At 37.7% G+C, this 15,506-nt stretch overlaps 1 protein-coding gene across 2 annotated transcripts in view; it reads right to left on the minus strand.

Annotated features, from left to right (window-relative positions):
- Window positions 1–15,506, minus strand: part of TMEM245 (transmembrane protein 245) — an 81,563-nt gene that overhangs the window by 12,585 nt on the left and 53,472 nt on the right. For both annotated transcript variants that reach the window (XM_044003221.1, XM_044003216.1), the window contains 2 exons: window positions 8,109–8,209; window positions 4,337–4,511 (listed from right to left, as the gene is read on the minus strand). In XM_044003221.1, coding sequence (XP_043859156.1) covers window positions 4,337–4,511; window positions 8,109–8,209 — 276 coding nt within the window. The remainder of the gene's footprint in view (window positions 1–4,336; window positions 4,512–8,108; window positions 8,210–15,506) is intronic.

A 15,506-nucleotide genomic window follows, 5' to 3' on the forward strand; every position in this document is an offset into this window, starting at 1 on the left:
GATATATTATTAGGGGGAGTTTACTCATTTACAATTTCTTATGCTCAAGAAATTGCAGGCCCAGTAGTCCCTCTAAAAAACAAACAAAAAATTCCTGCCCCACTTCTTTGGTAATCAGACTTCTGGCAATCGGAACCATTCAGAATCGAGCAAAAAAACCTGAAGGTAAAGTGGAAAAAAGTCTTCAAAGCTGTAATGACCACTACAAAGCTCAAGTGCTCTGAGAAACTGAGATTTGCCTCAAGTTAAGTGAAGGGTGGATTTGAATCTAGGTCCTCTGGCTTCAAATCAAGAACCCTTTCAATTTAGAATTTTCCCCAAGTTACATGTAAAAAAAAACCCAAATTTTTTCACATTGGTATTTTAAAACTTTGTGTTCTAAATTTTCTTCTTCCCTCCTTCCTCAACCCTTCCTAAGAAATCAAGCAAATCAATGTAAGTCATACATGTGCAGTCATGCAAAACAACTTCACGTTAGTCAGGTTGTAAAAGAAAATAGACAAAATAATTTGGGGGGGGGGCAATGAGGGTTAAGTGACTTGCCCAGGGTCACACAGCTAGTAAGTGTCAAGTGTCTTCGATGGGATTTGAACTCAGGTCCTCCTGAATCCGGGACCAGTGCTTTATCCACTGTACCACCTAGCTTCCCTGACAAAATGACTTTAGAAAGAGGAACTAACAAATAAAATTATACTTCAATCTGTATTCAGATACCATCAGTTCTTTCTCTGTTGATTATGTGCATTTTCATACGTCCTTCTGATACCATCCTGCTCATCATTTCTTTCATAGTTACTATTGCTAACTGTATTACCCTTCATCCTATTCCCTCCCCTTGATATTTACTCTATTTTCTACCTTCTTTTATCCTATCCCTCCTCAAAAGTGTTTTGCTTTTTACTGCCCCCTCCCCCAATCTGCCCTCCCTTCCTTTGCCTCTCCCCTACCTTATCCCCTTCCCCTCCCACTTTCCCTCAGGGAAAAATATATTACTATACCCACTTGAGTGTGTATGTTATTCCCTCTTTGAGTCAAGGACTTTCAAATGGGAAACATGGTATCACCCAGGTGAGCAACATCCCCGGAACATTATTCCAACAAAAGTGTGTAAAATAAGATAATGAATTGTAATAGCCAGTCACACAGAGCACACTGAATAAAAAACAGTGGACCACAGAGAGAACAGGGAACCATGAAAAACATTTTTCTGTGCTTTAGCTTTGACAGACAATGCCTAGGGAACCAAGGACAAGACAATGAATGCATCACTCTGCACCCTAGTGTCTTCATCTGTAAAAGGATAATAATATTGGCACTATTTACCCTCACAGGGATGTGATGAAAGTTCTTTTTAAACCATAAAGCACCACAGAAGAGTGAGCTATTTTTATATCAGATCTTCAGCACAAAAGGCTGAAGCAGCTTGAGTAGGAGCTATAAACCAATAAGTTATTACTGTAGAGTAGGGGCAGCTGGTGGTACAGTGGACAAAGCAATGGGCCTGGACTCAGGAAGGCCTGAATTTAAATCTGGCCTCAGGTATTTACTATCTGTGTAACCGTGGACGAGTCACTTTATCCATTTGCTTCAGTTTCCTCAACTTTAAAAGGGGAATGTTATCCTACTTTGCAGGATTGTTGTAAGGATCAAGTAAAATAATATTTGTTTTTTTTTAAAAAGTCCCTTAACACAGTGCTTGGCACAGAGTAAGTACTATATAAATACTTAGTTCCTTCTCCTTGTCTCTTCCCTTCCCTTCCTCCCCCACCCTCTTCCAACACCTTCCCCTGAGCAGCACAAGCTGCCAATAGCCACTGTTCTTAATGATAATTTTTGGGGTATCAAAAAAAGATTATAGTCTACTCTATTTGAGAAAGCAGAATTGTTTCTAATGTACATTTTGTATAAAGATTTTCATGAACTAGAGTGAGATAGTGGATAAACTGCTGGACTTTGGAGTCAAGAAGTCATGTGTTCAAGTCTCATCTTTGTCATATACTGTGTGACCCTGGGCAAGCCACAACTTCTCAGAGTCCCAGGTAATTGAGACCAAAAGCTATGGACCAGTTGCCTAGCTGTACAAGTAGGGGGAATTTCCTTATGGGGATTTCCCAATATTAATAAAGTCATAGGTCTGGAGTAAAAAAACAAAGATTTCCATCAAAAATGGTTAACATTAAAAAAAAAAAGATAGGGAGCTCAAAAGAGTACATTTCAATTATATAGAAAATTCATTTATGGGAAATGCCTCATTCCCCAATGGTGCCAAAGATGTCCCATTTTAAATATCTTAGTAAAATAACAGCATAAATATTTATTATTTTCTAATTATAAATAATGTGATACAAAATTAAGAGCAAGGTTTGAGGAAATATGATTTCAGGCTAAAATTGAAATATCCTTTTCCAATATATTTTACCTTTTAAATCATCACTACAACTTTAGTTCTTTGTACTTTGAGAAACTTCTAACTCTCTCTTTCTTATGCTCAATGTATCAAAATTCCCCAGGCCTTGTGTGCTAGATATCTGTGACCTATTCTCCTGCTCAGATCTTTCTTTAGAGCAAGTTAGCAGCAAGAGTGTCTATTAGTCTATTTCTAACCAAATGGAGGGAAGCCAAGGCATTGATCTGACTCTTTAGCTTTCCTAACCAGTTTGGAGCACTCTTCTATAATCATCTCTTTCTGGGGGGCAGCTAGGTGGCACAGTGGATAAAGCACTGGCCCTGGATTCAGAAGGACCTGAGTTCAAATCTGACCTCAGACACTTGACACTTACTAGCTGTGTGACCCTGGGCAACTCACTTAACCCTCATTGCCCTGCTTTAAAAAATTTTTTTTTTTTAAATAATCATCTCTTTCTGTCCTTTATCTTAGGGGACAAGGATTCTTCCTGTGGTTTTCTCTGTTTCATATTCCTTGGATGTAAGAAGCATTACTATTGAGGCCGGATTTGAACTCATGTCCTTCTGAATCCAGGGCCAGTGCTTTATCCACTGCGCCGCCTAACTGCCCCCCATTACATCAGTTCTAATCAACCTTCCCTCTCTGGTCAATGTTCAATTAATATAGGAAATGTTTCCTTTGTTGTATCAGGTTTCTAGCAGACTTTACAACCTGTTACAGGCTTCTAACATAAACTGCTTTTTAAAGTTGCTGCCTTAAAAAATTCCCCAAACCTTAATTACAAACACTTTAGAATAAAAAAAATCTTAAAAAAAGATATAGAAATGCAGTTCTTTTTTTCCCTAGAAGGTACACTGTTATAGGAGAATATGGACTGAAATGGAATTGCTACATGTCAAAATTAAAGGTTTATGTTGAAACTGAGAGGTAGAGTGATGTAACAAATAAAAGGCTAGTCATGGAATGAGGGAACGCTTGGGGCTTGCCTCTGTGACATGGGCAAGCCACTTAACTTCTGCTGCCCTGGGCAACAGTAAAACTGCAAGTTTAGTTGCTGATCTGCATCAATGGAATTGCTATACTGGGACTTCCTCACAGGTCAGGAGCAAAATGAAACAACAACAAAAGAGCTGAAATTATTAGAATGGACAAGGAAAATTATTTTAAGATATGGATATTTTATTTTAAAAAGCTTTTTTTTTTAAATGGGAAAGTTCTGAAACAAAACACTGACTTCATTTTGGTATATATCTAGCAATCTGTCTTTCTCCATGTAAGATACAACTAAAACATGAGTCTGCCTACAATTTTCATTTATTTTGACATTCAGTTATATACTTCCTTACTTTAATTCTTCAACGGATCTGTGATCATACTGATGTGGATATTCACTCTAGTGGTGCAGATTATAACATATCTCTGTCTTTTCAACCTGGGCAATTCATATCTATACCTTCCTTTCAAGAATCCTTATTGAATCCCCCCAACAAATTAGAGGTTTTCCTCTAGATCTTTTCACATTTCATTGGTAACTGCAACGCCCACTCTGTTATTTCTTACTCTTGGCACATGACTGGCTAACTTCACTTTCCAATTCAATGTCTAATACAGTGCCTGGCACAGAGTAGACATTTAATAAAGGTCTGTTGATTCATCATACATTGCCTGAATATTATTTTTATGTCAATTCTTGTACATCACTCAGTATTTATATGCAGCCAATTGATGTACCAAATATGTTTCTTCAGTAACATAAATAGCCCTATTTTATGAAGTCAGATTTTACTAAAGTTTTGCAATGGCAATAGAAACACAAAGGCTGCTAGAGTAAGAAAGCCTAAAAACCCTCCAAAATTAATTTTTAAAAAAAATGTGAAGACACTGACATGATTACAACTAATATTGCTGTTAGTTTTGTAAAATACTTACCCTGATATATCTGAGTAGATTGCAGTATCTACAAAGTAGGTTGGTAAGAGGTGAAAAACCAGAAGCAAAATGGCTTTACATCCTTCTCCCTGAGTAAGCCACAGATCTAAGACTGCAGGTATTGCTGCCCAATACGTTCCCAGAAATGGTACTGCTCCAAGGATCGCTGCTAACGCTAAAAAAGTCAAAAGAAAATAAACTTCATACCATAGCAAAATAGTAAACAAAAAACTGTTAATTCTTTGCAAAAGGAAAAACACCCCCTCCAAATTCACATACAGTAAAATAACCCAAATTCATTGGAATGTTCAAGGAATGTAGTGTACTGGATTAATGGATTAAAAAAATAACTGAAGGTTAAACTGATTAACTGAAGTCAAGCTTCAGTGAACTGAAGGAATAGTGTTTACTGAAGAATTCCCACACACAAAGCCTGGTGAAGTGGAAAGAACGCTTGGATTACATTTTAGTCTCAGCCCTGCCACTAACGCACTGTCACCTCCTTCAAGTCATGTCATTTCTCCAGTACTTCGTTTCTTCATCTGTAAAATGGGGACAACTTTCCTTGCCATGGCCATCTTAAAAGGCTTTTAAAAGAATCCAATGAGAAAAGCACTTTTGGGAATTTTAACAAATGAGAGAGGTGCCAATCATAATTAAATGACAATGACAACTTTTCAGTAGTAGCAGGAACACTTTCCTGGCCAAATTGCTAATGACCAAGTTTCTTTCCCAGGCCTTGAGGCTGCCAAAAAGTTAGAGGCACTGTTCTTTCACAAGTGACCCAAAACTTGCTTCTGATAAAAGTGAAGATGTATTTAGAACATGGTAAGCTCCAGGCATTGTCCCTTGAAGGTGATCCCCAAGGGCTGTCTTGCCTTTACTTACCTGGGGATGTAAGAGAACAGAAAAAAAGACCAGGACCCTCCAGAGCCTTTAGTCAGTCTGAAAATTACCCATGCCAGTCTAAAGCTGGGAAGGTGGAATGTGCTGGTCCTTTATAACAAATTTTAAGCCAACCTGGAATTTAAGCTTCACAGGTTTCTGAGGTGTAAGGGAATTTACAGATCATCTAATCCAACTTTCTTATTCTACAGAGAAGGAAATTAAACCTCAGTGACATTATGTGATTTGATTGAGGTTACATAGGTGACTCAGGAAATGAAGAAAGCCTGCAACTAGACAAGAAGTTGACCTGGGCTATAAGGATGATGTGACTACTAGACACACTAAAACTAAACACAAAGGTGTCATTTTAGCTGTAGAGTTCCTACTCAACCTGGCATGCTCCCAAGCAGGAGATATTATCTTTGTTTTTGAAATGTTTGGTTCTATGAATCTGGTTACTGTCTCTTCTGATGACTCCTTGATATTGGCTCTTCTACCTATCCACATCTATCACTTCTCATTCTCTCTAATCTTCAATCTCCTTATCTGTATTTTTTGGGGGGTAGGGCACCCAGGGTCACACAGCTAGTGAGTGTCAAGTGTCTGAGGCCGGATTTGAACTCAGGTCCTCCTGAATCCAGGGATGGTGCTTTATCCACTGTGCCACCTAGCTGCCCCCTCCTTATCTATTGAGAACTTCACTGTTGCCCACACACAAAAGCCCAGGCTTCCTCCATCCTTATAAAACTCTCTCTCGAAGCTAATGTCCCCTCATGTGATCATTCTTTCTCCTCCCTTTCACAGCCAAATCACCAGAAACAACCAGCTTCACTCGCCTCACTTTACTTCCTTTCTAAACTTCTTATAATCTACTTTCTGACTTCATGACTCTTATCACCTTACACTTCTTTTTCCGACGTGACCAACGATCTCAGTTGCCTTTTCTCAGTCTTCATTTTTCTTGACTTTTTTGCATGAAGCCCTTGACACTAGTGAGCTGATTCATCTCCTGGTACTCTCTCTCTATGTTTTCAAGATGATCTCTTGTGGTTCTCTTCCTGACTATCTGGCTGCTCTTCCACTCCCTCTGTGTGTGTGTGTGTGTGTATGCTTGCACGCGCGTGCGCGTGCACGCATGTGCTTGCATGCAGTCCCAAGGCTCTGTCTTCCAGATGACTCTCAAATGCATGTATGCATATACACACAACTGTAACCTCTCTCCTGAACTCTAGTTTCTCATATCACCAGATGACCACTGGACATTTCCAACTTGATGTCCTATATGCACTTCAAATTTAATATACCCCAAAATAAACTCATCTGCCCTCCTCCCCCAACCCATATCTCTTCCGAACTTCCTTATTTATGTCAAAAGCACTACCATCCTTCTAGTTATCTAGTTTCACAATGGTGGAGTCATTCTGGATCCCCAATTCTCCCTTCATGCCAAATATTCACTCATTTCCCAAACCTACAGCATCTCTTACATTAGTCCTTTTCTCTACTTTCAAGGTTGTCAGCCTAGCTTGGGCCTTTGCAAGAGCCTCTTAACTAGGATCTCAGCCTCAAATCCTTCCCCTCCATAATACAGTCTGATGAACTGAGGTGATGTTTCTAAAGTCCAAGTTTGGCTGTGTCACTCCCATGTTTAAACAAACTCCAATGGCCTTCTCTTATCTCTAGAATAAAATACAAACTCCTCTGCATAGCATGGAAAGACTTACGTAAATGTTGCAAAATTATCAATAACAAGCATGGCTCTAAATAAGACATATGAGAAGATACTCCAACCCCACCCCTTTGCATAGTTGGGAGGTTCCCAAATGTTGTATATTGTATATATTCTCAGACTTTTTCAATGTATTGCTGTTATGATTCCTCCCCCCTTTTTCTTTTTGTGTTTTAAAAAATATTTGTTATAGAGAATGGATCTCTGGGAGGCTAAAGGGAGGGGTATGAAGGAAACTATGGTAATATCAAAAAAGACATCAATAAAAATTTATTTTCCTAAAAAATAAGTCTTTTGCAATCTGGCTCTGGCTTTTCCAGGAATATTACATATTTATCCCCATTGCACCCTAATGGGTCAGTCAGATTGGCCTACTTGACATATGACATGATATCCTGTTCCCCATTCATTTGCAGTCTGTCCCCCCATATATGAATGGTACTTTCCCCTTTACATCCTAAAATACTTAGTTTCCTTTGAACTCAGTTCAAGTGCCACCTCCTATATGAGGCTTTTCTTGATTCCCTCAACTGCTTATGCTTCACTTGCCCCACCAAATGACCTCCTATGTATTTATGTGTACACACGCTATTTTCCCCAATAGAATGTAAGTTCCTTGGTATAAGGAATGTTTTATTTTTGTCTTTATATCCCCAACACTTAGCACATAGTGAGTGCTTAATAAATGCTTGCTGATTGAGTCTCCTACCTCTTTAATCTTTTTTCTTTTTCTCTAACTTTATAACACGTAGGATGAACCCCAAAAGAGTTCAATTATAAAGAGAGTGCTAGATGGTTCCAGGAATTGCTTGGAACTCAGAAAAGATGTGTAGGTAGCTCAGGTAGCAGTAGAGGAATAATGAGTCTTAGCCCCAGAAAGTAACAATAATAACAATAACAACAACATTCTATAGGACATAATCACAAGGCTACAAAAACATTTGCTGTTAGACAATCACTACAAATGTTTTAAAATATATGCCAAAACATATTCTGAGTCCAATTCTCCAAAGACTTCTCAGCTAGAATTAGAAAAAAAAAGTAATACTTCAAACCTGGGGAATAATACATGCCCCTACCAAAGTAACAATATTCTATAAAATGCTCTAAATATCTTTAAAAACAATACAATTGAGTTTATGGCATGTTGGTTACCTGATGGAATGAAGACAATATTGATTCCAAATATGGTGTGAGTCAACCAAGTATACAATCCATAGAACCCAGCCATTTTCAGGGAAGCATCAAACACACCTCTAAAATGACCAAAAAGAAAACGCAGGAGATAAAATCACTGTCACATTATAACTTGGAAAATAAAATTAAAATTGGGGTTAACACTCTTATTGTTAATGAGTATTAAAACACATTACTATGAAAAATAAAATAACCCCTTTTAATTGAAGAACTTCTGTATTCTATGTAATAAAATGGATTTTCTAGACATCGAGTTTCTGGACACCTTATTCCAAAACTGAAAGTCTTAATTATTCCTTTTTTCATGTGCCAAAGGTTGATGACTCTCATTGTTACCCAAATACTCGATACCATTTTCTAAAGTCCAAATGATCCATGTTTATTAGACTGTTGCTGCAATTTGTCTCTTACCTTACTTTTTGGCTTCTTTACCTCATAGTGAGGTCAGCTCTTAAACTTAGATGACCTCAGACATAAAGACCTACCCTTTTGAATGTCCATGGGTCATTATTAATTTCACATAAGGTTTTCTTACAGTCTAGGTCATGTTATTATGATGAAATGGAAAACAAAATTAAAGGAAAGGACTGAACAGAAGCTGGCAGTAACTGGTTCTCTATAGGAGGCTTTATAGTCTTCCTAGAATCTTCTACCTTAAAAGGACCACCTGGGTTACCTTTGACTTTTGGATTCTTCTGTTTTCTACAGTTTGTAATTTTGTACTCTAACATGAACATGGATAATCAAAAGTTGACCTGAAGAACCAGTGAAGGGATAACATAGTTTCTAATTTTAGCTTTATCATTAATTACCTGCTAAATAGATGGCCATAAGAAAGTCATTTCCCATAGCTCTTTGGGCTTCCTTATTTATAAAATTCAGATTGCTCTTAATTTTTTCTATGTTCTATATTTTTAGATGATTTTCTGTTATGAGGTCTCTTCCAGTTCTGATAGTCCATGATGTAATGACAATGAATCACCAATTAAGTAAATATGTTGCTTATTTACTTAAATAATTCACTCACCTTGTTTTCATCCCAGCAGATATTTTATTGCCAAAACTATAATAAATTATTTTTATGTGGGTAACTTGATGCTGGTGACACAGATGAATCTAAGGGATCCCATCTGCAATATTACCCATAGCAAGCAAAAAGGTGAACGATACTTAAAACATCTCTTCCTTTTATTATCTAACTTCAACTGAATTAAGGTTACAAAGCAATAAGTAATTGTCTGCCAGGTCTAAAAATCATGTGGAGAAAAAAAGAATATAGAAAAGGCAAAGTCTGCTCATAAATTTAGTAGATTAACTGAAATCAGTCAGTCAATAAGCATTTATTAAGCACTTACTATGTACCAGGCAATTTGCTAAGTGCTAGGGATACAAGGAAAGGCAAAAACATGGTCACTACCCTCAAGGAGTTCACATTTTAATGGGGAGATAACATGCAAACAACTAAATATGTGTAAGATTATAGAGTAGATGAAAGCTAATCTCATAGGGTATGAGAGGGGACCAGGAAAGGCCCCTTGCTAAAGGTGGGATATGAACTGAGTTTTGAAGGAAACCAGGGAAGATGGGAAGTAGAAGTGGAGAAGGAGAACATTCCAGGTGTGAGGTACAGCCAATGAAAAGCCATGGAGTTGGGAGATGGATTTTTGTGTGGAAGGAACAGTTAGAAAGCTAGTGTAACTGGATTGTAGAATAGGTAGAAGAGTAAAATGTAAGACTCCAAAGGAAGAAAAAGGTCACATTATGAAAGGCTTTAAATTCTAAACAGAGGTTCTTAGATTTGATTCTGGATGTAATAGGGAGCCACTGGCATTTACTGAGTAGGGTGTGACATGGTCAGCCTAAACTTTCGGAAGATCACTTTAGTAGCTGAGTGGAAGATGGATTGTAATGGGGAAAGTCTTTAAGAACTCCACCCTAAAACATAGCATGGGGTGGTCTGGTTTGGGAATAAAGTCTCGATTTAGGACCTAAAGTGAGAGAGATCAGTAAAACAAAGAAAATACTCATCAGTATCAAAAAACTACCCAAAGAATTCTCTTTAAAATTTCCTTAAAAATGATTAGCAAGGGGGCAGCTAGATGGCGCAGTGGTTAAAGCACCGGCCCAGGATTCAGGAGTACCTGAGTTCAAATCCGGCCTCAGACACTTGACACTTACTAGCTGTGTGACCATGGGCAAGTCACTTAACCCCCATTGCCTAAAAAAAAAAAAAAAAAAAAAAAAAAAAAAAAAAATGATTAGCAAGGGCAGTTAGGTGGTGCAGTGGATAAAGCACTGGCCTTGGATTCAGGAGGACCTGAGTTCTAATCCTGCCTCAGATACTTGACACTTACTAGCTGTGTGACCCTGGGCAAGTCACTTAACCCTCATTACCCTGCAAAACCAAAAACAAAGCCAAAAATGATTAGCAAATCATTGCTTGAACACTGTGATGGGGAACATTGTATCTCACAGAGGAACGCTGAATTTTCTGTCTAGATGGCTCTTTACATTCTCCTCCCAGCACTATTCCTTACTTCCAAACCATGTTTCCTCCACCACTAGTTCATCCTGGAACTTCCTGAACCTTGGATAAACTTGCCCCCCTCAGAGCCCTCACCATGGAATATTCTTGGGTAAGGCCTGCCTCACTCTCTCCCACTAGTGAATGCTTCCTGGAGCACCCATTTTGGGAAGGGGCCCCAGCCAGCCTGACCTTATTCTTCTCCCTCCCCAGTTCTAGACTTCCTCTGGACTTCAAAACCAAGCCCTCCCCCTCCTTTTAAGCTCCTTTTTCGGTGTTGTCTTCTTCCATTTGAATGTAAGCCTGTTTCGGGTAGGGGCTATTTTTCTTTTTGCTTGTATTTGTATCTCCAGTGCTAGGCACATGGTGACAACTTACACAATGCTTCTTTCCTTCACGCTTTCCTACTCTGAATGCACTGCTGGGCTGTCAGGCAAAAAAGGGCATCTATTAAGCACTTACTATGTACTAAGCATTGTGCTAAGTGCCAAGGATACAAAGAAAAGCAATATCAGTCAGTCCCTGTCCTTAAGAAGCTCACATTGTAATGGGGGAGACCACATGTCTATAGCTTTTTATGTACTAGTTCAATACAGAGGGGATGGAAGACAATCTCAGAGGGGAAGGCACTAGCAGCACCAGGGAGATGAAGGAGGACACATCAGGAAAGGCTTCCAGCAGGTGAGATATTCTTTAAGAGTTGGATAATTCTTATACTGAATCAAAATTTGTCTCCTTGTAATAGGAAACTTAATACTTCATGAGGCAGTCCATTTCATTTGCTGATAACTTTGTTAGAAAGTTCTACTATATGTATGTTAAACTTAAGTCTATTTTCCCCATGACATCCCACCATTCCTAGTGATGCCTTCCTGTTGTGGCACATTTGCAATCATGAATTCCTAGCAAGGAGTGTCAAAGATATCATTCAGGAAATGAAGTGTCAGAAAAGGCTGATGGGAAAGCCAAGTACTGCACATGTATTCATGGAAAGTTAAAAAAACCTAAAGGAAGGCTCTTAGTACACTAGGCAAATCTTCTACAGTGAATTTAAAGGAGGGCACAAGATAATAAAATGTAGATGGGTTGTGATCTAAATTGTTGGAGGGACTACCCACATTAATGGGATCATGAAACTCAAAAACAATGAGTAATGAGATGACAAATTTATTTTCTTTAGAAAACATGCTAACATTTTCTTATATTTTGATAGTCTAAAGTTCTTCTTAGCACTGTCTTTAATCAAGTGGTTAAGAAACTATTATATTTACTGGTCTGATTATTTAAAAATAATTTTACTTCATTAATCTTCCTATATTCTACTATTCTATCTCTGTTAGAAGAGGTACTTGTTCCAACGAATTGGTGCATATTTCCTTGCTGCTTTACACCTGTTGTTTACATTTCAATTTATACAAACTTTACTTAGTAGATAATAAATTTCCTGAGTTTTTTCTTTAATTAAAGTTTTATTTGGTCTGAACAGAAAGCAAAAACCTTATTTCCTGAATAACAATCCTAAATGTATAATAAAACCTAAGCACTCTGAGTTACCCACAAATGAAAAAAAAACCCAAACAATTTCTCAAGTAAAAATGTTGTCTTAACAATAATATTTATATTATGTAATATGTATTTCTGGTAAGCTCCAAAAGGTACAGTATAAATATTAGCCAGGATATTACACAATGCTTTAATTTGGTTCACATAAGGAAATTCCTCCTCCACAAAAAACCAAAAGCTACAGTAATTTTAAGCCACAGCCATACCCGTGTGCATGCACTCATGTGAAAATATCACACATACTAAATTGCACTAAGGCCGTGACAACATGCAACTTAGTAATGTGCAATATCTCCACTAGAGCAAGCAGAATGAGAACATCAGGGAAGAAGGGTATGGTATGCACATTTAGGAGAATGACATGCTTCCAGGGGAAAGGAAAATGGCACAGGGAAAGATGTGCATGCCACTAACTCAGTGAGATCCATGAACTCAAATTCGAATCTCATTTTCAATCATTCAGCAAACTACCAATTAAAAAATTAGAATAAATTAAGATTCAATGAGATTAGTGAGTATATAAAATAACTATGCATTTCAGAATGGAAAGCCTAAGGTAGGGGGAAGCTTTTAATGTCTGGTCATGCAATTAATTCCCAATAATAATTCATTTCACTTAAATTAGTATTGGGTTACAAATAGTTCAAATTTTTCCACTTTACTGAAACATTAAAATTAATAACTGATTATGCACATATGATATTATATAAGCCAAACAATATATTGCAGAAATTAAAATGGTAATTATCTACATGACGTGTTTAAAGTCTTATTTCAATAGTCCATCTTCCCCAACTTAAAGTACCATGCAAACTTCCATGAAGGAGAATTAGATTTCTCTTGAAATGGACTTCCTTACTAACTTGGCAACAAAAGTGTGGAAAGGCAGATTCTTAATAAGCAGGGTGGTCACCTGGTGATAATTTTCCTTCTTTTTTTCCCTCATGTCAAATCATACAACAAAGAAAAAACAGCACAGAGATAACTGGTATTATTAATAGTGTACAAGAAACTCATTCACTAAAACATATATTTTCCCCCAACTATGGAATGTAACAACAGTTTAATGAATAGAGGAAACATTTCACTAAAATTATTTGTGAAGCTCATAAAGTTTTTTGTTATGGAAATGTACAAAATCAACCCAGACTACAGCAAAGTATCAACCCAAGGTTAGCTTCTTCTCTCTATTTTGGGCATCTCTCTGGCTGTGGGGGGGTAGGGATGCCAAACTTAAGTATATGGGCTAAAGAGTCTTTCAACTTCATCTCCTGACAGGATTAACAAAAATAGTGACAACATATAAAAGATTTACTTGAGCAGAATAACAACACAAAAGGAGGATTTGCCAAGGATCAGTTATGATGTAAGCAAGGAACTGAAAAAAGTTCTATTGAAGTTTGGCTCTGTCAACCTTGAGACCTCACACTAGGCAATTGAAGAAGAAACATTTATATCAACTTGTCCTCCCCCATACATTGTGAAGGAAAATCATGGTCAAATCACTAATTCAAAACCTATAATAAAGATATCCTAGTGGAGAGCCAAAGTAATTGCATATACTTTAGTTGTTTAATATATATTTGTGAAATGTGCCAGATAGAAGATTTTTGTGATACAGTCTCTGTCACCTAATGGCTCATCACGTCACGCATAAACTCTTATTACAGAAAGATGCTGGAGATGTGCAATTGCTGGGCAGGTCTGATAGCAGTGTGACCTTTTTGTTCCATTCAGTCTGGGAATTAGCTGTCATGAGCTTGTAAAGCTGTCCTAAAGGTTGCCACAAAGTCTGGTGAAGAAATGAGATGCCTTTTTCTTTCTGTATTTTATACAACACTTTGGTAACCCTGCACATTTCCAACCAGTCCTTTTGCCTCATCTCTTGTGGGATATGGTAATTAATAAGAGGGCAGAGCCGGGGGAGATCATAACTACACTTTCAGCTACTTTTAAAATATTCCTCTTTCACAAAAATTTTCAAGAATGGCTTTAACCCTCCAGCTCTACCTGTCTAACTCCTACTGGTCCATTTATGAAGCCTTTCCTGACCTCTATTTACCCTAAGAGATGTCCTCTCTTTCACAACATTGTGTTTATATCTTTATTATTTATTTATTTATTTATTTATTTTTTTGCGGGGCAGTGGGGATTAATTGATTTGCCCAGGGTCACACAGCTAGTAAGTGTCAAGTGTCTGAGGCCGGATTTGAACTCAGGTACTCCTGAATCCAGGGCTGGTGCTTTATCCACTGCGCCACCTAGCCGCCCCTATATCTTTATTAATGAACCTTGAGATTGTCTTGTATTACAACCATTGTGTAATCTCATCTTTCATCCTAAATCGCAAATTCTTTGAAAGCAAGAACTCTGTCTCTTCATCCTGTACTCCTCATGATGACCAGAACAAACTTAAGCACCCAACCCCACTGTAGTTTAATCACACACAAATACAAGCTTTCAAGCCCTGGCCCCCCACCTCCTCACTCCCCCCCCCCCAGTATAGAATGGTCTACTGTACTTAGCCTGATATTTGAATCTTTCTATAAAATGTATGTCCTCTACCTGTCTCTTCAACGTGGCCTATTTCCCTACATGAAGCTGCTTCTTAGGCAAACAGGCCTATTCACTGTTCCCCAGACATGTCATGCATTCCCACAGTTCCATGCCTTTGTTCATGGTGCTCCTTCACTTTGAAAGGATCTCTTGTCCTCTTTGCTTATCTAAGTCCTACCTTTTCTCCAAGGTCTAACACAAGTCCTAGTCTCTGCATGAAGCATTCCTTAACCACACTAAAAGTCCAGTGTCTCTCTTCTTTGAACCCCAACAGTACTTACTAAGTATATTACTCACTTGGTATTTAGTATCATCTATTTCATATTGTTATTTCTCTTTTCTACCTATCTCCCATATCCCTCTCTGTTCCTTGAGGGCAGAGTATGTTATACAAAAGTGCTCAATAAATTATTTGTTATTGATGCCAATAGATAAATCATGACCATTATGTCCTCAGATGACATCATACTAAGAGGTAGCCTCTTCATTGAAGAATAAAATATGAATTTAAATTACCTTAAGTGAAATCGATGATCAAAGATAAACATAATAAAAATGCTAGATGGTTGTTTGTTTGGGCATAACTAAAAACAACCTATGAGTTTTAACTGAAACTAAGCCAATCAATTTGTTACTGTATTTTTTAAAAAAGCAAACTTGAGCGTTTGACAAGGTAATGATGCCTATTATGGTGTGATAAAAAAACTCACTGC

This window comes from Dromiciops gliroides, chromosome 1, assembly GCF_019393635.1.
Source record: "Dromiciops gliroides isolate mDroGli1 chromosome 1, mDroGli1.pri, whole genome shotgun sequence".
Classification (NCBI taxonomy): Eukaryota; Metazoa; Chordata; class Mammalia; order Microbiotheria; family Microbiotheriidae; genus Dromiciops; species Dromiciops gliroides.